Consider the following 20,557-nt stretch of genomic DNA (forward strand, 5'->3'; position numbering starts at 1 on the left):
TTAGTTGAGATGGGCTGGAGCTGTGTTTTGTTGTCTTAGGAAACAGGATCAGTCTTTAACAACGAGCCAAACGCACACGAGGGAAGAGAAAAGAACAGCGAAGATAGAAAATGCAGCTTCTGTCTTTGGGGTGGACTCTCACTTCTAATCTCACTGCTGGAAAAACGCAGGCCCAGCACATGGTCTTATCACTCCCTCGGAGAACTGGTGAACTTGTACCAGCATCAGGTTGCTGAGGGCATTGCTTTTAGCTGCCTTTCTGGCCACAGGCTTACAGCAGTGCTGAAAATATACAGTCTTGGTCGGCTAAGAGAGAGGGCAAAAGGAGAGAGATGAGCTAAGGTGGGGAAGGAAAAAGACACACAAGGGGGTGTGTGTGTGACAAAGTCTCACATCCCGGGGGGTGTTTGGGATTCACCCAGAGCCAGTCGAGATGGGGTGTCACTTGGGTCCCTCTCTTGGCCTGGTCTAGTCAGGACATCTCTTGGAATCAGCATGATGAAGGCCCAGCAATGTCCCGGTGGATCCCAGGAGACGGGGGTGTTAATTCCCTCCCCAAAGTCTTTTCTTTTTAAGAACCCCAAAAGGGAGCGGTGTGTGGAATAGCCCATCCCCTCATTTTGCCCACTAATTAAGCCTAATTTCCGACACACCAATTTACCAGGAAGATCTTAACGCAGCCCTTGAGTTACATCACGAGGCCTCTCTGTGTGGACTCATCCAGTCTGTCTCCCTTTTGCATCTTTTCATAGAATCATAGAATCATAGAAGATCAGGTTGGAAGGGACCTCGGGAGGTCATCTAGTCCAACCCCCTGCTCAGAGCAGGACCAATTCCCAACTAAATGATCCCATCAGCGTTCATTGTTAGAGGTTATTGTGACCCTTTACAAACTTTTATCCTCTCTCCTGCAGTTGGGCTCACAAGCTGGGTACGTTTGTAGGCCCAATTACTACAACAGCTTGAACTTCCAATCCCCGAACTGAGTGCTGGGAGAGTTCGGGCCCAGGTCTGCAGCTTTGAACCCACCTCTGATGTTGACAGTCTCTTGGCTTGGTTCTGTCAATGTTTGCTACCTTCTCTAGGTGCTTTGAATCTCCCTGACAGCTGAGGGACTGATTCAGCAGAAGCAATGCACATTTGGCAAGGGCTTTCCTCAAAGGGTCCTGCGGCTAGCTCCTCAGCGGGCGTCAGTCAGTTTGCACCAGTTGAGGATCTGGCCCCATATTTATAACCGTAATGCTGTGCAGGTTAATACACGTAGAACAGAGTAACAGAAACTCTCCTGGCCTGTCACTTCACCCCACTCCACTCCTATAACCCTCGCCTTCCCAAAGGTATCCTCTCCCCTCTATCGAAGAAGCAGTCATTATACATACAACCTATAAGAGGAAAGCTTAACCCCTTGGCCGCCAGGGACCAGGTAATGCCCCTCCCCAATGAGGTACCATTTCTTTAATACCCATGTATTGTATACTTCTCTGTCCATCCTCCATCAGCGGTGCATATTGCTAGATGGAACATACAACACTTCCTTCTGGAAGGTGATGTCTCCTACCAACCAATCCAAGAGACAAACTGATGTTTAAGGTCACTGCTTCCTGTCCCGTCTAAATTCCTGCCACCTGAATCCCACCCCCACCCCGAATGTAAACACTTTTCTTTCTATCTTAGGTTATAGCCCCCTCATCCTTTTTAAAGCATTTTTCCTCACAACTCCTCTGTCATCTCCATTTACCAATGGTGAGCTGAGGCCCTGAGAGACTGGGTGACTTGCCCAAGGGCATACAGTAAGTCTGTGGCAGGGAAGCTCTTTGGCATTCTAGGCTAGAGCTGGAACCATTGCACCACCCTTCCTCTTCCACTCTTGTGACCTTTCAGCTCTTGTCTATTTCTCTGGTATATTTCTGACAGGACGTGGCCAACCCTGAGCCTAGGGTTTCAGGCAAGGACATGCCATTGGTTAAATGATGACGCTTAGCACCTACCCAGCGCTTTTCATGTTTACTGGTCAAACAGCAAGGCCAAAATGTGGCCTTTGATTTGGGGCATCTCATTTTTTTGGAAGCCCAACTTAACATGCCAGGAGTCCTATTTTCAGAGGTGCTAAACTTCCACCACCCAGCTGAAGCCCGTGGGAGTGGCAGGTGCTCGGCAGGTGCATCAGGCTCAAGGTGTTTCAAACTCAGCAGCCAAAAAAATGAGGCATCCAAAATCGGTGACCATTTTTCGCCTCACCGCCCCGCTCTAAGGTAGGGAAATATTATTACCCCCCATGTGCTGATGGGGAAAGCCAGGCAGAGAGGTGGAGTGATTAGCTACAACTTCACCCACTCTGTGCTCATCCCTCTAGGCAGCCCTGTAAATGCGTGTAATGGCCGCTAGCATATACCTTCCCGATGCACCTGATCTCTGTGCTTTTTGGACCCCTCGCTGCGCGTTAAGATGTTTGAATTGATTTATCCGAGGTGATCCCTAGGGATCGTTTTCAGAGACATTGGCTTTATCTTCCTGTGCCTGAATTTTGCAATCCAAAAATGCGAATGATAATAATTGTTCATTTGTGTTCTTAGTAGCACTTAGGGTACCGGGGCCCCATTGTGCTGGAAACTACAGAAACACAAGTGAAGAGACAGTCCTTGCCCTGGAGAATCATAATCCTTACCCACCTCACAGGGGAGAGGGGGTGAGACTTAATTAATGTCTATACAATGCTAGGAGATGCCACAGACGTGCTAAGAAGTGGGCTGTAGCCCACGAAAGCTTATGCTCAAATAAATTTGTTAGGCCTGGTCTACACTAGGAGTTTATATCGAATTTAGCGCCGTTACATCGAATTAACCCTGCACCCGTCCACACCACGAAGCTATTTAGTTCGACATAGAGCTCTTTTAAATTCGACTTCTGTACTCCTCGAAAACGAGAGGAGTAGCGCTAAATTCGAAATGGCAATATCGAATTAGGCTAGGTGTTGATGGAAATCGACGGTAATAGCTCCGGGAGCTATCCCACAGTGCACCACTCTGTTGACGCTCTGGACAGCACTTCGAGCTCGGATGCTCTGACCAGCCACACAGGAAAAGCCCCGGGAAAATTTGAATTCCTTTTCCTGTCTGGGCAGTTTGAATCTCATTTTCTGTTTGGACAGCGTGGAGAGCTCAGCAGCACTGGCAACGATGCAGAGCTCTCCAGCAGAGATGGCCGTGCAATCTAATAGAAAGAGGGCCCCAGCATGGACTGATCGGGAAGTCTTGGATCTCATTGCTGTGTGGGGTGATGAGTCCGTGCTTTCAGAGCTGCGCTCCAAAAGAAGGAATGCAAAGATCTACGAGAAGATCTCTAAAGCCATGGCAGAGAGAGGATACAGCCGGGATGCAACGCAGTGCCGCGTGAAAATCAAGGAGCTGAGACAAGGCTACCAAAAAACCAAAGAGGCAAACCGACGCTCCGGATCCCAGCCCCACACATCACGTTTCTACGAGGCACTGCATTCCATCCTAGGTGCGGCCGCCACCACTACCCCACCAGTGACCGTGGACTCAGAGGATGGGATATTGTCCACGGCCGGTTCCTCGTCGGAAATGTTAGCGGACGGGGAAGATGAGGAAGGAGATGAGGAGGACGAGGCAGTCGACAGCGCTTGCACCGCTGATTTCCCCGACAGCCAGGAGCTCTTCATCACCCTTACCGAGATCCCCTACCAACCGTCCACAGCCGTTACCCCGGACACCGAATCAGGGGAAGGATCAAGCAGTGAGTGCTTTAAACATCTAAACATTTAATTTTAACATAACTGGAATATTCATATTGTTAAGAATGGGCTTTTCATTCACTCATTTAAACATAGAAACTTTTATTTATAACAAAACAGGAATATTAACTATATTAGTAATTTGGTGTTCATGATTTAGTTGCCTTAGTCAACTATTTAGTCCTAACTATGTATAAAAAATCAAATAATGTCCGGATATTCATGATTAGGCCACCACAGGACGATCCACTCTGTTGTCCCTTATGCTGCACTTAAAGGAAAAGACGGTCAATGTGCCCGGGAATGGACAGAGTGTCCTCCTGGGATAGCTCGGCATAGCTCTCCTGGAGGTACCGCTCAAGCATGCGCATCAGGTTCCGCGGCAGGGCGATCTTGTTCGGTCCACCGTGGTAACACACGTTCCCACGCCATGAGTCCATTAGGTAGTCCGGGATCATGGCACGGCACAGCATGGCGGCATACGGCCCTGGCCTCTGCATGGTCTCCCGAAGCATCCTTCCCCTCTCGGTCTCCGAGATCCTCATCAGAGTAATATCACACATGACGCCCTGCTTTAAATTAGGGAGGGGAATGTTAGTATTGGGACTGCTTTGCAGCCACGCGGTGGAGGCGGCAGAGGGGCAGCATACAGGGAGCTTTCCCGGGGACAGCCGCGAGGTGGTGGGACAGGGGCAGAGCTCATGCTTCCCTGATTGCTGCCAGCAGAGAGTGGCCTTGCATTCAGTGCGAAAGGAGCCCAGTGCTACTATTACATTTTTAAGCTGCCACAAGTCTATGGCTTACCATGTTTTCCTGCAACAGAAGTAGAGGTGTCCTGCCACGCTTCTCTGATCGCAACTGCAGGACCCCAGGCACTGAAGGCGAGGGCCGAAAATTCGACCTTGTCCTGAGTGCGCATGTGAAAGGTCCAGTGCATGGTGTTGTTCACAGAGAAAGACTATGTTCTTTGTTAGCAACTTCATTTATCTGTCTCAGGAATTCACTCCCTTTTTCCCATTGCCACAGACACATCTGCGACTGTCTCCCAACCCAGCCTGGCATCACACTCCCAGAGGCTAGCGCAGATTAGGAGAAGGAAGAGGAAGACGCGTGAAGACATGTTTTATGAACTTATGGACTGCTCACGAGAGCAGGCAGCCCAGACGACACAGTGGAGGGAGAACTTGTCACAAATGCACAGAGCAGTCATGGAACGGGAGGAGAGGTGGCGCCAGGAGGACCAGCAGGCTACTCAAACCCTGCTTGGACTAATGAGGGAGCAAACGGAGACGCTCCGGCGCCTAGTGGATGTTCTGCAAGACCGGAGGCAGGAGGACAGAGCCCTGCTGCTGTCTATCTCTAACCGCCCTCCCCCGCCACCAAGTCCCACACCCCCCTCACCAAAAGTCCAAAGAAGGAGGGGCGGCAAGGGCCGTTAAAACTTTCAGTCGGCCCCTGCACACTGCTGCAGCACTGGAAGGCTCTCGTTCCACAAAGTTTGAAAAGTCCTTTCCTACCCATCTCACACTAGCCCACGTCCAAGTTTCCTCCCCCCCCTTTTCATGTGCGGTTCATAATAAAACATCTGTTTCTGTTAAGTACTGTTTCCGAGAGTGTCTTTTAGAGGGGATTCTGTCTGAAGGGGGGGAAGGGGTTTGTTACTTGGACAGGACAGTCACCTGTAGCAGGCTACAGAGGCGGGGGCAGGTCCAGCATCAGGACACATACACAGTGCAGTCACCAGTTACCCTGGTCAGTCTGGGAGGCGGTTTTCATGTTCTGGGGTGCGAGGGGGTTGATCTGTGACTTTGTGGCGGGGGAGGGCAGTTAGAGATCTTATGCCGCGGTCCTTATCCTGGATCACAGAGCCACGCAGCAGGGGGTCTGTTACCCTCCGCCCCCTGCCAGAAAGTCACTTGGCCGACACATACACGCAGTCCCGCCCAGGACTGCTGGCAGGCTGCGTTGAAACAACCAATCCAGCACTGCGGAGCCTGTCATTCCCGGAGTTTAGAAGCATCATTTGCATCAGAACACTAAACCCGCCCCCCGCCACAGTCTGCGTCCCCGGTTTAAAACATTCCCGCGAAAACAGTAAGAAAGAGAACCTTGTTCATTAACAAAACGGAACAGATTTTATTTGTTGGGAAGGTGGGGAAGGGGGTATGTAACTTGGAAGGATAGTCAACAGTAACTGGGTAAAGAAACGGGGGCAGGTTCAGCATCTGTGTCCACAAAGTAAACAGTCACTGGAGACCCTGCTCAGTCAGGAACCTGGCTTTCAAAGCCTCCCTGATGCACAGCGCGTCCCGCTGGGATCTTCTAATCGCCCGGCTGTCTGGCTGGGCGTAATCAGAAGCCAGGCTATTTGCCTCAACCTCCCACCCCGCCATAAAGGTCTCCCCCTTGCTCTCACACAAATTGTGGAGCACACAGCAAGCAGCTATCACAATGGGGATATTGGTCTCGCTCAGATCACAGCGAGTGAGTAGGCTTCTCCATCTCCCCTTGAGACGGCCAAAAGCACACTCCACCACCATTCTGCACTTGCTGAGCTGGTAGTTGAATAGTTCTTTCCCTGAGTCCAGTGCGCCAGTGTAGGGCTTCATGAGCCAGGGCATTAGCGGGTATGCAGGGTCCCCGAGGATGACTGTAGGCATCTCCACATCCCCAACAGTTACTTTGTGGTCCGGGAAGTAAAGACCTTCCTGCAGCCGTCTAAACAGACCAGAGTTCCTGAAAACCCGAGCGTCATGAACCTTGCCAGGCCATCCAACGTTGATATTAGTAAAACGTCCCCGATGGTCCACCAGTGCTTGCAGCACCATGGAAAAGTATCCCTTTCGGTTGATGTACTGGCTGGCCTGGTGGTCCGGTCCCAGGATAGGGATGTGAGTCCCATCTATAGCCCCACCGCAGTTTGGGAATCCCATCTCGGCAAAGCCATCTCTGATGAGCTCCACGTTTCCCAGGGTCACTACCTTAGATAGCAGTAGCTTGACGATTGCCTTGGCTACTTGCATGACAGCAACCCCCACGGTAGACTTGCCCACACCAAAGTGGTTAGCGACGGACCGGTAGCTGTCTGGCGTTGCGAGCTTCCAGAGGGCTATGGCCACTCGCTTCTGGACAGTCAGGGCTGCCCGCATCCGGGTGTCCTTTCGCTTCAGGGCAGGGGACAGCAACTCACACAGTTCGAGGAAAGTCCCCTTCCGCATGCGAAAGTTGCGCAGCCACTGGGATTCATCCCAGACCTGCAGCACTATGCGGTCCCACCAGTCCGTGCTTGTTTCACGGGCCCAGAATCGCCGTTCAACAGTATCCACAAGACCCAGTGACAGCGAGATGTCCTGGGCGCTGGGTCTCATGTTCTCTGAGAGGTCGGAGCTAGTGTCCGACTTCATGCCGTCACGGTGGTGCCGTAGCCTCCTCTCATGATTTATCTGCAGCTGCCTCTGGTACAGGTGGATGAGAAGCTGCGATGCGTTGAGAACTGCCACAACTGCAGCGATGGTCGCAGCGGGATCCATGCTCGCAGTGCTGTGGCGTCCGCGCTGTCAGTAATCAGAAAAGCGCGCGAACTGATTTCCCGCCGGCGCTTTCAGGGAGGGAGGGAGGGAGGGCGGGAGTGACGGACGGATGACGACAGGCGCCCAAAAGCACCCTCGACACATTTTTTTACCCAGAAGGCATTTGGGGCTCGACCCAGAATTCCAATGGGCAGCGGGGACTGCGGGAACTGTGGGATAGCTGCCCACAGTGCACCGCTTCCAATGTCGACGCTTGCCCCGTTAGTGTGGACTCACAAAGTCTCACAAAGTCGAATTACTGTCCTTAGTGTGGACACACACGTTCGACTTTGTAATATCGATTCCACATAGTCGAATTAACTAAAATCGAAGTACTCTCGTAGTGTAGACATACCCTTAGTCTCTAAGGTGCCACAAGTACTCTTGTTCTTTTTATTAATAGTAATGGTGCTGATGATGTACCAAGGATGTCCAGGAAATGGATTTGTCCAGCCACATGCAGCAAGCCAGGCTTGTCAAGGAAATTGGCTTGAATGGTGTTTTTACTATATACCACACGTGTCTGGTATTCCTGCCCTAGAATCATAGATCTATGAATAGGACACAGACCTCCTGATTCCCAGCCCAGTACCCTATCCACCAGACCAGCTGTTCTCCAACTGCGGGGCAGACCCCTTTTATTGGGGGGGTGTGTGGACAGAATAACAGAATATATTCTAGTGGGGCATGAGAAGCTTTAAGGAAAAAAAAACACACAGTTGCACATTTTACCCACAGCAATGAATAACTAGCAAAACGGATTCCTCCATATCTGGTCCTCAGATGGTGCTGTGCATTTTCATGGATTTCTGTGAAGCTTGCATAGCATTAGGGAACGGGGGTTATTTAGTCTGCAGAAGAGAAGAGTGAGGGGGGATTTAATAGCTGCTTTCAACTACGTGAAAGGGGGTTCCAAAGAGGATGGATCTAGACTGTTCTCATTGGTACCAGAGGACAGAACAAGGAGTAATGGTCTCAAGTTGCAGTGGGGGAGGTTTAGGTTGGATATTTGGAAAAACTTTTTCACTAGGAGGGTGGTGAAGCACTGGAATGGGTTACCGAGGGAGGTGGTGGAATCTCCTTCCTTAGAGGTTTTTAAGGTCAGGCTTGACAAAGCCCTGGCTGGGATGATTTAGTGGAGGTTGGTCCTGCTTTGAGCAGGGGGGTGGACTAGATACCTCCTGAGGTCCCTTCCAACCCTGATATTCTATGATTCTATGATTCTACAAAGTTGTTGCCATCTGTACGTTAAGCCGTTTGCTACGAGGCCGTGTGCACACTTCATTGTGAGCACGGACCAGAATCACAGTTTTGCTTTTGCTTTTATTACAATGAACATAAGAACATAAGAACGGCCAGACTGGGTCAGACCAAAGGTCCATCTAGCCCAGTATCTGTCTACCGACAGTGGCCAATGCCAGGTGCCCCAGAGGGAGTGAACCTAACAGGCAATGATCAAGTGATCTCTCTCCTGCCATCCATCTCCATCCTCTGACGAACAGAGGCTAGGGACACCATTCTTACCCATCCTGGCTAATAGCCATTTATGGACTTAGCCACCATGAATTTATCCAGTCCCCTTTTAAACATTGTTATAGTCCTAGCCTTCACAACCTCCTCAGGTAAGGAGTTCCACAAGTTGACTGTGCGCTGCGTGAAGAAGAACTTCCTTTTATTTGTTTTAAACCTGCTGCCTATTAATTTCATTTGGTGACCCCTAGTTCTTGTATTATGGGAATAAGTAAATAACTTTTCCTTATCCACTTTCTCAACATCACTCATGATTTTATATACCTCTATCATGTCCCCCCTTAGTCTTCTCTTTTCCAACTGAAGAGTCCTAGCCTCTTTAATCTTTCCTCATATGGGACCCTCTCTAAACCCTTAATCATTTTAGTTGCTCTTTTCTGAACCTTTTCTAGTGCTAGAATATCTTTTTTGAGGTGAGGAGACCACATCTGTACACAGTATTCGAGATGTGGGCATACCATGGATTTATATAAGGGCAATAATATATTCTCAGTCTTATTCTCTATCCCCTTTTTAATGATTCCTAACATCCTGTTTGCTTTTTTGACCGCCTCTGCACACTCCACGCAGAGAACTATCCACGATGACGCCAAGATCTTTTTCCTGACTCGTTGTAGCTAAATTAGCCCCCATCATGTTGTATGTATAGTTGGGGTTATTTTTTCCAATGTGCATTACTTTACATTTATCCACATTAAATTTCATTTGCCATTTTGCTGCCCAATCACTTAGTTTTGTGAGATCTTTTTGAAGTTCTTCACAATCTGCTTTGGTCTTAACTATCTTGAGTAGTTTAGTATCATCTGCAAACTTTGCCACCTCACTGTTTACCCCTTTCTCCAGATCATTTATGAATAAATTGAATAGGATTGGTCCTAGGACTGACCCTTGGGAAACATCACTAGTTACCCCTCTCCATTCTGAGAATTTACCATTAATTCCTACCCTTTGTTCCCTGTCCTTTAACCAGTTCTCAATCCATGAAAGGACCTTCCCTTTTATCCCATGACAGCTTAATTTACGTAAGAGCCTTTGGTGAGGGACCTTGTCAAAGGCTTTCTGGAAATCTAAGTACACTATGTCCACCGGATCCCCCTTGTCCACATGTTTGTTGACCCCTTCAACAATGGTTTGTTTGGTTAAAAAATAAACCCCAACAACTGAAGTGAAAAACAACGAAGCTGAAACTGATGCAAGGGAAGCAGCGCTGCTGCATATATCGGTCAATGCACTTGTGTGGCGGGGAGGTGTGGGGGATGTAAACTACTCCAGATACAAAGAAGGGGGGGTGCAATCAGATACATTTGAGAACCACGGCATTGGACCATATTGCCTCTCTACAGGCACTGATGGCTGCTGTGAAGCCCTGTCCTGGGCAGATACCCGATTGTCCTGTTCTTAACATTGGCACTACACCTCTACCCCGATAGAACGCTGTCCTCGGGAGCCAAAAAATCTTACCGCGTTATAGGTGAAACCGCGTTATATCGAACTTGCTTTAATCCATCGCAGTGCGCAGCCCTGCCCCCCTGGAGCACTGCTTTACCGCGTTATATGCAAATTCATGTTATATCGGGTCGCGTTATATTGAGGTAGCGGTGTACTTGTATTCCTTGTATATTGAGTCATATACATCAGTGATTCTCAACCCGGGGTCCGGGGGGCCATGAGCAGGTTTCAGGGGTTTTTCCAAAATAAACCAGAGAGCAGGGCCAGCATTAGACTCACTGGGGCCCACAGCAGAAAGCCAAATCCCGAGCCCCGCTGCTCGGGATTGAATCTGAATCCTGAGCCTTTCCTCCAAGGGCAGAAGCTGAAGCCTGGGCAATTCAGCTTCACGGGGCCCCCTGTAGCACGAGGCCCTGGGCGGTTGCTCTGCTTGTTACCCCTTCACACCGTCCCTGGCTTTTAATCTACTGAAAAACAGGTGTTGTGGCATGGGTGGGCTGTGGAAGTTTTATAGCATGTGGGGGGGGGAGGAGGGGGGGACTCAGAAGGACAAAGGTTGAGAACCCCTGATATAAATGATCTGCTGGGAGGGAAAGGGTTAACTCACACAAGTCATGCTAGTCAAGTAAAGCTCTGAGCAAGAGGGATCTAGTAGATTTCTCTGGTAGATTTCTCCTCTGTGGTAATTGTTTTAGATCTTCTGTGGTAATTGTTTTAGATCTCCTCTGTGGTAATTGTTTTAGATCTCTCTGCACACACCCACACCGTTGTCATGGCTACCAAAACAGCCCCAGCTGATCCAGCTCCAGCCACGTTCGATCAGGCTGGTGGCATTGGCTCAAGCGGGTGAGCGGCGTGCAAACAGTTTGTGCAGCCGCGCACGGCAGCATTGCAAAACCATCCGGCGCTCGGGCATTCTTCCCAGCGGCTCTGCGGCCTGCCTTCCAGACAGCTCAGGATGCCTCAGCACCAGTAAAAGCTGGAGGCCAGCGGGAAGTTGGGGTTACAGCAGGACTTTCCGTCGCTCGGGTGGAGCCCTGCCTCAACACAGGGCGGGGAACGTCAGAGTCACAGCTGAACAGACCTGTTTTGAACTAATGGGAGCTGTAGGGACACCCTGGACTAGATGTATCAGAAGGGGAGCCATGTTAATCTGGATCTGTAAAAAGCGACAAAGAGTCCTGTGGCACCGTATAGACTAACAGACGTATTGGAGCATGAGCTTTTGTGGGTGAATACCCACTTCGTCAGACGCACGACTGGACTAGATGGACAGAAACAACGAGGAGTCCTTGTGGCACCTTAGAGACTAACACATTTATTTGGGCATAAGGAAGTGGGTTTTAGCCCACGAAGGCTTATGCCCAAATAAATGTGTTAGTCTCTGAGGTGCCACAAGGACTCCCTTGTTGTTTTTGCAGATACAGACTAACACAGCTACCCCTCTGAAAAAAGTAGCACCTATGACGATTAGCAGGAAAACAAACCCTGTGTAATCTGCCGGCGCCCTGTGTATCGTCAGTTCCACTGTACTCTAGCTATAGTCAGTGTGATGTGCCGGCATCCTGTGTATCGTCAGTTCCACTGTTCCCCAGGTACAGTCAGTGTGATCTGCCGGCGCCCTGTGTATCCTCAGTTCCACTGTTCCCCAGGTACAGTCAGTGTGATCTGCCGGCACCCTGTGTATCCTCAGTTCCACTGTTCCCCAGGTACAGTCAGTGTGATCTGCCGGCACCCTGTGTATCCTCAGTTCCACTGTTTCCTGGGTACATTTGCTTGCGTGGGTCTTTCAAACAGCAAGGAGGAGAGAAAAGCATTTTAAAAACAGGAAAATGTGACTGTAAAATTGTAAACATTGGCTGTGGGTGGGGGACCTGTGGGGCAGGTGTGTTACCCGAAACTCCTGTCAGACTTTTCTTGACACTGACTAGATTTCAAGTCGTCAGTGTCCAATTAATTTAATGCTTTAAAGTACTAGTCTTAACTAAGGGCCTGATTTAGAGTCTACTGAAGTCAATGGAATGGCTGATGTTGGTGATGGTGGGTGAATACAGGTCACCGGGAGAGAGCTTGGTGTGTGTTGCTATGAGTCCCATCGCTGCTCAGCTCGGCTTCCCTGTCCTCACTGCCCTCCTGCCCTGAGATAACCCTGTTCCATGAGGGAGAGTGTGGGGTAGTGGTCAGAGCAAGGGGCTGGGACTTTGGAGATTGGGGTTTAAATCCTGTGCCTGTCACAGCCAGCTGTTTGATTTTATTCAGTGCTTAATTTGTAATGAAAGAGGTGCCGGGGCTCAAGCAATTTTTTTTTTACTTTCATAACTGATGCAGCAAGCCCAGACTGCTGGGGCCATGAACTGCCAGGTCCAGAGGTGCCGGGGCTCTGAACTGCCGGGCCCAGAGGTGCCAGGTCTCTGAACTGCCAGGCCCACAGGTGGCAGGGCTCCGCCTGGCAAGCCCTGGCACAAATTAAGCACTGGTTTTAATCTCTGTGTCCATGCTCCCTCTCCTCTGCAAAGCTGCCCACAGCGATGCCCAGGCCTGCTGAGGGACAGGTGCCATGTCACAGATGGCACTAAGTGTCGCTCTGGTGCCTAGGGTCCCCAGGGCTGCTGGTTTGACACCTTTCGCCAGCACTGAATTAAAACCAAAAGATTGTATTTTCTTTGAAGAGAGAAAAAATGTGGGCTGATGCAGCCGCCGGCTTGCCCGCGGCACGTGTGAGGTGCACTCCCCTCCCAGGGACAGGCTCTCACCTGCTCGGACCGGCCAGCCGGGGATGGTCTCGGAGGCCCACGCAGTGTGTGCCCCATGCATCGTGTTGCTGCGGGGAGACCCTGACTCCGCCGCCAGCCAAGCGAAGACTCTGCGTGGGGTCTGCTGTGCGCCTTGTGGATGAATCTCGTAGAGCCGGGCGCAGGAGGCTCGGTCGCGTGCGGGGATGAGATCAGTAGGGGTGGAGGGCTCTGCACCATGGAGGATAAACATCCCTGACAGTTGGCTCATTCCTGCCCTGCAGCCCCCCTGCTGTCCCAGTGGTGGTCCTTTTCACGGTGATGAGCTCCTCTTCCTGCTCTCCTGCCACACCTCCTCAGAGAGCTCTGCAGACAAGGCATTCCCCGCTGGCGATCCTCTCCCTGGCGCTCGGAGCCGGCAGCCTTTCTTCCTAGGCTCCCGAGGCCCGGCCTCTGCCATCCTAGCCCTGAGCATTTCCCCCAGCCCTGCCAGTGCATCTCGCCCAGAGCTTTCTAACCAAGCTGCTGCCGGAGGGTGGGGTGGCCTCCCTGGCAGAGCAGTCCCAGGCCGGATCCCCAGCACGTCCTTGGCACCACACACGGATCTGCACTGTTCAAACGAGACTTTCCGGCCGGGACAGAGCTGGGTTAAAAGGGAAGTTGGGTGGACAGCGCTGTCCGAGAGGAAATGAGCCAGTTGACTCTTGCCTGGCTAATCCCAGGCAGGGCTGCGCTCCTTCCGTGTCTGTTATTCCAATAGCTGTGCACATACTGCCCAGTTGTAAAGGACGCACCTGATGCAGCTGGCTGGTGCCCTTTCGACTCTGCCGGCCTCTGGATGCCAGCGGGTTAGACAGGTGTTCCCTCCTCCAGCGGGAAATGAGACTCTCCCAGCTTAGTCCAGAAGCGGATCCAAGCTGCTTGCATTGGCCTCTCTCCCTAGTCTGTTTGCCTGTTGCACGGTCCCTGGGGAAGTCTCACTCTTGATCTGGGGCGGGCCCCATCTCTATAAGGGTACGCCTACACTGCAATTGCAAACCCATGGCTGGCTCATGCCAGCAGACTCAGGCTCGGGGGGCTCCGGCTAAGGGACTGTTTAATTGCAGTATAGACGTACCCTAAGAGGCCAAGCCAACCCCCTGAGTCCAAGCTCCCTCCAAGTTTGGGGGAAGTTTGGATCCCACCCAAACTTAGTGGCTTGGGGTCCGCTCTGCTTTCAAACCTATGGCTTGTTCGGTGCCAGGCTCTGCCCCTCGCCTGCCCTGTGGAACTGAGGGTTTGGGGATTGGCCAAAGTAAACCCACTGTGCAAACGGTGGCTGATAGCACTTTTCCCCTGTAGGCCTTGGGGAATGAAACCCCCAGGGTAAAAGACACCCGAGACAGAAAGACGTCTGTGCGTTATGCTCCAGTTTGGGGGGTCATCTTGAGGTGTCGGATAACAAAGGGATGTCTGCAGGTTAGGGAGCACGTTTCCCGTGGCAGCTGGGAACTGCCGAATGGCAAGTCAAAGCACAAAAAAATAAAATAAAAGCCCGTGAGTTATAGCATTTCTCCCTAACAGGGAAGGAAATGTTTCCTGGTTGGGCATTGTGCCAGTGCCTGTCTTTGCATTTAATCAGCTCTAAGTGAGGGCACAGGACCCTTCTTTATCTGGGCTCTCCTTCCCCACTGGATACCAGCGACATTGTTGCCAGCAGGTTTTGCTACAATCCCGGAGCTGTGCTGCTGGTGTTCTAACCCCTCCTGCTGCTTTGGGCTCCGGCTCTGCTGTCCCCCAGGAAACGCTGCCTCGTCTGTAGCCGCCAAGCGCCTGCGAGGCAGCGTTGTCTAGTGGGTGAAGGAGGGAATTGGGGGCCCCTGGGTTCTGTTCCAGGTTCTGCTACCGCCGAGTCAGGGCAGCCCCTGGGTCCTACCTTACACCTGGCCCTACCACTTACAAGTCACTCCTGGCTTGAGTGGTTCAGCACCTCTGAAAATTAGGGTGCTCCTCTCCAGGGGCCTGTTTCCCCTTCTATCAAAGGGTGTAACCCCTACCCACAGGGCGTGGTAAGCCGTAATTAATTAGGAGCAGAGCCCCGTGAGCTGGAAGGTGCTAGTGAAGCACAGGGAATTCTAATGCTTTATACCCCACTCCTCTTCTGACTAGATCTCCTCTCTTTGTGTCCCCAGGAAAGCAGCCGGGAAGGTGCCAGGCGAGACGTCAGGATTCCTAGAGACATGGCTTCCTCCAACCCGCCCCCAAGCCCTGCAGTAGGTAATGTGAACCCAGCCCTTCTCCTTCAAGAACTTGTATTAATCATTAGAAAATGAAACAGATCTAGCCCAGTCCCCTCGCGCTGTGAGCTCGTGGGGCCAGAGCTGGCTTTGTGCTCTGTGTGAGGGCAACGCCTGGCACAAGGGGGCCCCGATCCCTGATCGGCACCTCTAGGGGCCTCTGCAATCTCAGTCATAAATAACAGCCACAGACGGGCATGGGGAGCGGCTCGTGATGGGCAGCCTCGGTTTCCCTTCGGCATCGAGGCTTTTGTAATGCAGAGCAGCCCCTCGGGATGCGGGGCTTTCAGCGCCCTCCAAGAGCTACCAGGCAACCCATCGCCCGGCGATGGAATGTCATTCGCTCCTAACAAAACTCGGAGTCTCAGGCAGGTCACGGCCCCATGCAATTGTAACCCCGAACCGACCCACATCGGAGGTCCGTGATCCTGTCCCTCCCCTGCACTCTTGACAGCAGTGCTGTATGTGGCATTCTTTCCAAAGGGCGGGCCAAGGCGATGTAGGGACGTGGTGCCCGGTTTAACGCGTGTGGCAGGGGAGGGGAGGCAGAAAAGTCCCGGGGTCTGAACCTGCCCTGCCCTGCCCCTCGCATGTAAACCACGGCTAGACTGGAACCTGCAGCCTGCTCACGCTCATTTTACACCCGCGTTGCACAGGGTAAATGGCGAGACACGGTGCCAGGCAGGCACTTGACGGTCAGGGAGACCTTGCTAGATATTAGAAGAGCTGGGAAGCCCTGTGAGATTGAATCTACAGGAGGCACTGCAGAGCGTCTCTGGGCCCTCCCCACAATTCCCCCGGCATGTGTGCCCGGAAGGACAGACAAGTTCTCCCACGATTCACTGGGAAAGAATCATGGAGCAGCTCAGCCCGCTGCAGCTCTAAGAGCCAGGGGACGTGACCCCACAAGTCCTAGTGCCTCACACAGGCGCCAACTTTTGTTGGCGCTGGTGGGTGCTCGCGATCCCCTGGCCCCGCCCCCAACTCCGCCCCTGCCCCTGCCCCCTCCCTGCCCCATTGGATCCCTCCCCAAATCCCCGCCCTGGCCCCGCCTTTTCCCCAAGCGCGCCACATTCCTCCCCCCCCGCCCAGGCTTGCACGAAACAGCTGTTTTGCGGCGCAAGCGCTGGGAGGGAGGGGGGAGAAGCAGGACGCGGCAGCCTGCTCAGGGGAGGAGGCGGAGGTGAGCTGGGGCGGGTCAGGGAGCTGCAATTTCCCCCCATGGGTGCTCCAGCCCCGGAGCACCCACGGAGTCGGCGCCTATGGTGCCTCACGCGAGTGAGTGCAGTGCCAGTGTAGCTTTGCCGTGTGGTCGCTCAAACCCGGGCTGGGCCAGCCCGCGTGTCCATCCCCCGGGTTGACACGGCAGCAAGACGCCTCCGCAGAGATCGCCATACAAACTCCAGGCCTCTGAGCGTTAGGGGGCCACGTTTTCAGAGGAGCTCAACTCCCACAGAGGCACCAGAATGAGGGGCTGGATTGCTCAGCACGCAGGGTTCATTTTACAGATGGGAAACTGAGGCACAGGGAGGTTAAATGACTTGGTAAGGTCATATAGGGAGCTTGTGGGAGAGCAGGGACTTAAACCCAGGTCTTTCAAGTCTCAGGCTAGTGGCCCAACCACTGGATCATCTTCTAGTGGCTGGAGCTCACCCTGAACCCCAGTTTTGAAGCCTGCTCCTTATGGCCAGCTTTGGATCTGGAGCCACTCAGACCCACTTCCCGTCTGCTGTGGTACAGTCCGGTCCATGCTGTACACACCCTGCCTACAAACCAGAGCTGGCTGGCTGAGAGGAACCAAGCCTGGGCCGGTCCCAGAGGCTGCAGTCAGTCCATGCAGCCGCCCATCCTTCCCCCCGCAGAGCCCTGAGACACAAGGAGATTGCAAAGGGGGACGCTGGAGAAGGAAGAAGCAATGGGATAAATACGAGTTCTATTCCAGCAGCGCATAAAGGCCACAGCTGAGATCAGGGCCCCATTTCGCTGCCTGCACCCAGAGTGAGAGACAGGCCCTGCCCTGAACAGCTTATTGTGTACGTGGACAAGGCAGAAAAGAATGCGAGTAAGGAAGGATGTTGTTGTTATGATTATTATTTGTATGACCATAGTGCCTAGGAGCCGCAGTCTCAGACCAGGCCCCTGTTGTGCTACAAACACAGAACAAAAAGACCGTCCCTGTCCCAAACGGCTGACAAGCAAAGTATCAGACAAGAGACAGCAGGTGGATACAGACAGATAAGCTCAAGGACAAAGTGAGATTTTATTTCCGTTTGACAGCTGGGAACTGAGGCCTGGTGTGAGTAAGTGACTTGCCCAAGGTCACATGGAGAGTCTGTGGCGGAGTTGTCAATTAAGCCCTGAGTCCCAAGCTACAGCCTTAACCATTAAGCCATCTTTCCTTGCACAGAAAACTGCACCACCTAATGAAGCCTTGAGCTGAGGGGAACTCACTGGCAGTACGTGAACCAGCTGGGCCAGCTCTGAGCTGAAGCGCTGCCTCAGAATTTACCTGGCACGCAGTTTCTCAGAGGCACTCTGTATACAGCTCTAGGCAGACGGTGAATGGCTGAGTGGCCCAGCCACCGGGCTGGGACTCCGTAGAACTGTGGTCAAGTCCTGCTCTGCCACAGACTCCATGCGTGACCCTGGGCAAGTCACTTAACCTTGCTGGGCCTCAGTTCCCACCTGTACAATGGGGATCCTAATCCTTCCTTTCTTTTGGCCGTGTCTATTTACAGTGGAAGCTCTGTGGGGGCAGAGACTGTTTCTCCTGTGTGTGTGTACAACAACACGGGGCCCAGACCTCAGCTGAGGCCTCTAGTTGTTCCTATAATGCTAACCATGAACATTAATAATTTGTCCAAGCCACGCAGAGTGCAAGACTGGTAAACAGGCAGTGTAAACGGAGAAGAGTGAAGGAGATTAACATCTCTGTGCCGACCACTACGGGGTTCTTTGGAGCACAGGACAGGAAGCCTGGAGAGCCTCCAAATAGAATTTTTGATTCTAAACCTGTGACCGTCACTCCCCCTCGTGGTTTTTCATTGGTTGTCCCCCAGAATCAGTTGATCCCTGTGTTTCTTCTGGTCCTGCCCACCCCGCATATGCCCTGGCCTGGTCTTTGCCAGTTCAGCAGTAATGCTGGCTTCCAACTGGTCAGTGCGAGAGGCAGAGGGCGGAAGACGTGGGAGAGGGGCAGAGGAAAGAGATGAAGGGTGAGAGAGGCGCGTCAGAGAGGATGCGGTGACAGGAGGCCGAGGGGGCAGCTGGCCGGCTAATACCTCAGCCGGGGAAGTGCTGGAAAGCAGTTCTGAGACAGGCCCTCCCGAAAAAAACCTCTTAGCAGCAGAACGTGCCTCCCAGTCCTAGAGGACAAGCAGCCTCACGCAGCCCCGCTGCTGCCTTCCTGGATTAGCATGGCCCCATTGCAGGGCAGGGGTTGTTCCCCTTCTCAGCCAGCCAAGGAGAAGCCTGGGCTGTCTCTGAGCAGGCTTGCGGGTGGCGCTGTTTACTCCATAAAATTAATCTCTAACGTCTTGGCTCCCAGCCACTCAGCATGCTAAATCGGGAGCAGATTGAGATTAGATACCGCCGCTTGCTCGGGCATTTGGAGAAATGTTCTAAAATGCCCCCGGGGCGCCCGGCCACAGACAGGAGGTGCAAGGGAAATAAGAGGGGGGGAGGTGCTGCTGCTGGGGGTTTTAAAAATGGAATTTACCCCCTTTCCCTTCCTGCTATGAGGACCCTAACTGAGCATGTGACTGGTGGTGCTGGGCCGGCTTCTCTGCTGAGAGTGGACGTGCACCTTCGCCTGAATTTTCCTCCAATCCCATGTCACTCAGTCAATGCAGCTCAATCCTCACCCACTGCACCCCCTGCTATTCCAGTCCTGGGCCCCCCCCCCAGCTCTGCCAGTGTACCTCAGTCCTGACCCACTGCACCCCCTGCTACTCGGATTCTAGCCCCTCTGGTGTGCAGTGCACACTGCTGTTCCAGTCCTGGTCCCCCAAATAACACTACCAGTGTACCTCAGTCCTGACAAGCGTGGGTGTTCTCTCTCTCTCTCTCTCTCTCTCTCTCTCTCTCACACACACACACACACACACACACACACACACACACACACACAGAGTGCTGATCCAGTCCTGGTCCCCCAAATAACACTACCAGTGTACCTCAGTCCTGACAAGCGTGGGTGTGTTCTCTCTCTCTCTCTCTCTCTCTCACACACACACACACACACACACACTGCTGTTCCAGTCCTGGTCCCCCAAATAACACTATCAGTGTACCTCAGTCCTGACAAGCGTGGGTGTTCACACACACACACACACACACACACACACACACACACACACACACACACTGCTGTTCCAGTCCTGGTCCCCCAAATAACACTACCAGTGTACCTCAGTCCTGACAAGCGTGGGTGTTCACACACACACACACACACACACACACACACACACACACACACACACACACACCTGCTGTTCCAGTCCTGGTCCCCCAAATAACACTACCAGTGTACCTCAGTCCTGACAAGCGTGGGTGTTCTCACACACACACACACACACACACACACACACACACACACACACACACACACACACACACACACACACACACACACACTGCTGTTCCAGTCCTGGTCCCCCAAATAACACTACCAGTGTACCTCAGTCCTGACAAGCGTGGGTGTTCTCTCACACACACACACACACACACACACACACACACACACACACACACACACACACACACACTGCTGTTCCAGTCCTGGTCCCCCAAATAACACTACCAGTGTACCTCAGTCCTGACAAGCGTGGGTGTTCTCACACACACACCTCTGCCAATGCACATCTGTTGTAACCTTCAGCACTCCCCGCAGTTCCAGGCCTGGGTCACCAAACAGCCTGATCAATGCAGTTCCCTCCTGACCAGCTGCCCCAGACCTGGGACCTCACTGACAGCTCTGCTAACGCACTTCAGTCTTGTCCTGCAGACCCCTCCATCCTGGCCCGTGCTGAGCACCCAGCTGCTCTTGTTAGGTTGAATTTAAGATTTGTCAAATGCCCTCTAGGAACTGGGTTAACTGACCAACACACTTATTTTACCTGTGACTTCCCCTGGATTTAAGCTCATCTCTAGTAATAATAATTATTTGTTTTCTTATCTAGCGCTTTCCATCAGCAGATCTCAAAGCCCTTTATCAAGGAGGTCAGGATCATTATCCCCATTTTACATACG

General features: G+C 52.4%; 1 protein-coding gene across 1 annotated transcript in view; it reads left to right on the plus strand.

Moving 5' to 3' along the window:
- Positions 1-15,250: 15,250 nt before the first annotated feature.
- The window catches only part of ARHGEF10L (Rho guanine nucleotide exchange factor 10 like), a 130,214-nt gene continuing 124,907 nt past the window's right edge, over positions 15,251-20,557 (plus strand). Inside the window, exon 1 of the mRNA XM_065421255.1 lies at positions 15,251-15,287. Coding sequence (XP_065277327.1) covers positions 15,251-15,287 — 37 coding nt within the window. The remainder of the gene's footprint in view (positions 15,288-20,557) is intronic.

The sequence above is a fragment of the Emys orbicularis genome, chromosome 22, assembly GCF_028017835.1.
Source record: "Emys orbicularis isolate rEmyOrb1 chromosome 22, rEmyOrb1.hap1, whole genome shotgun sequence".
NCBI lineage: Eukaryota > Metazoa > Chordata > Testudines > Emydidae > Emys > Emys orbicularis.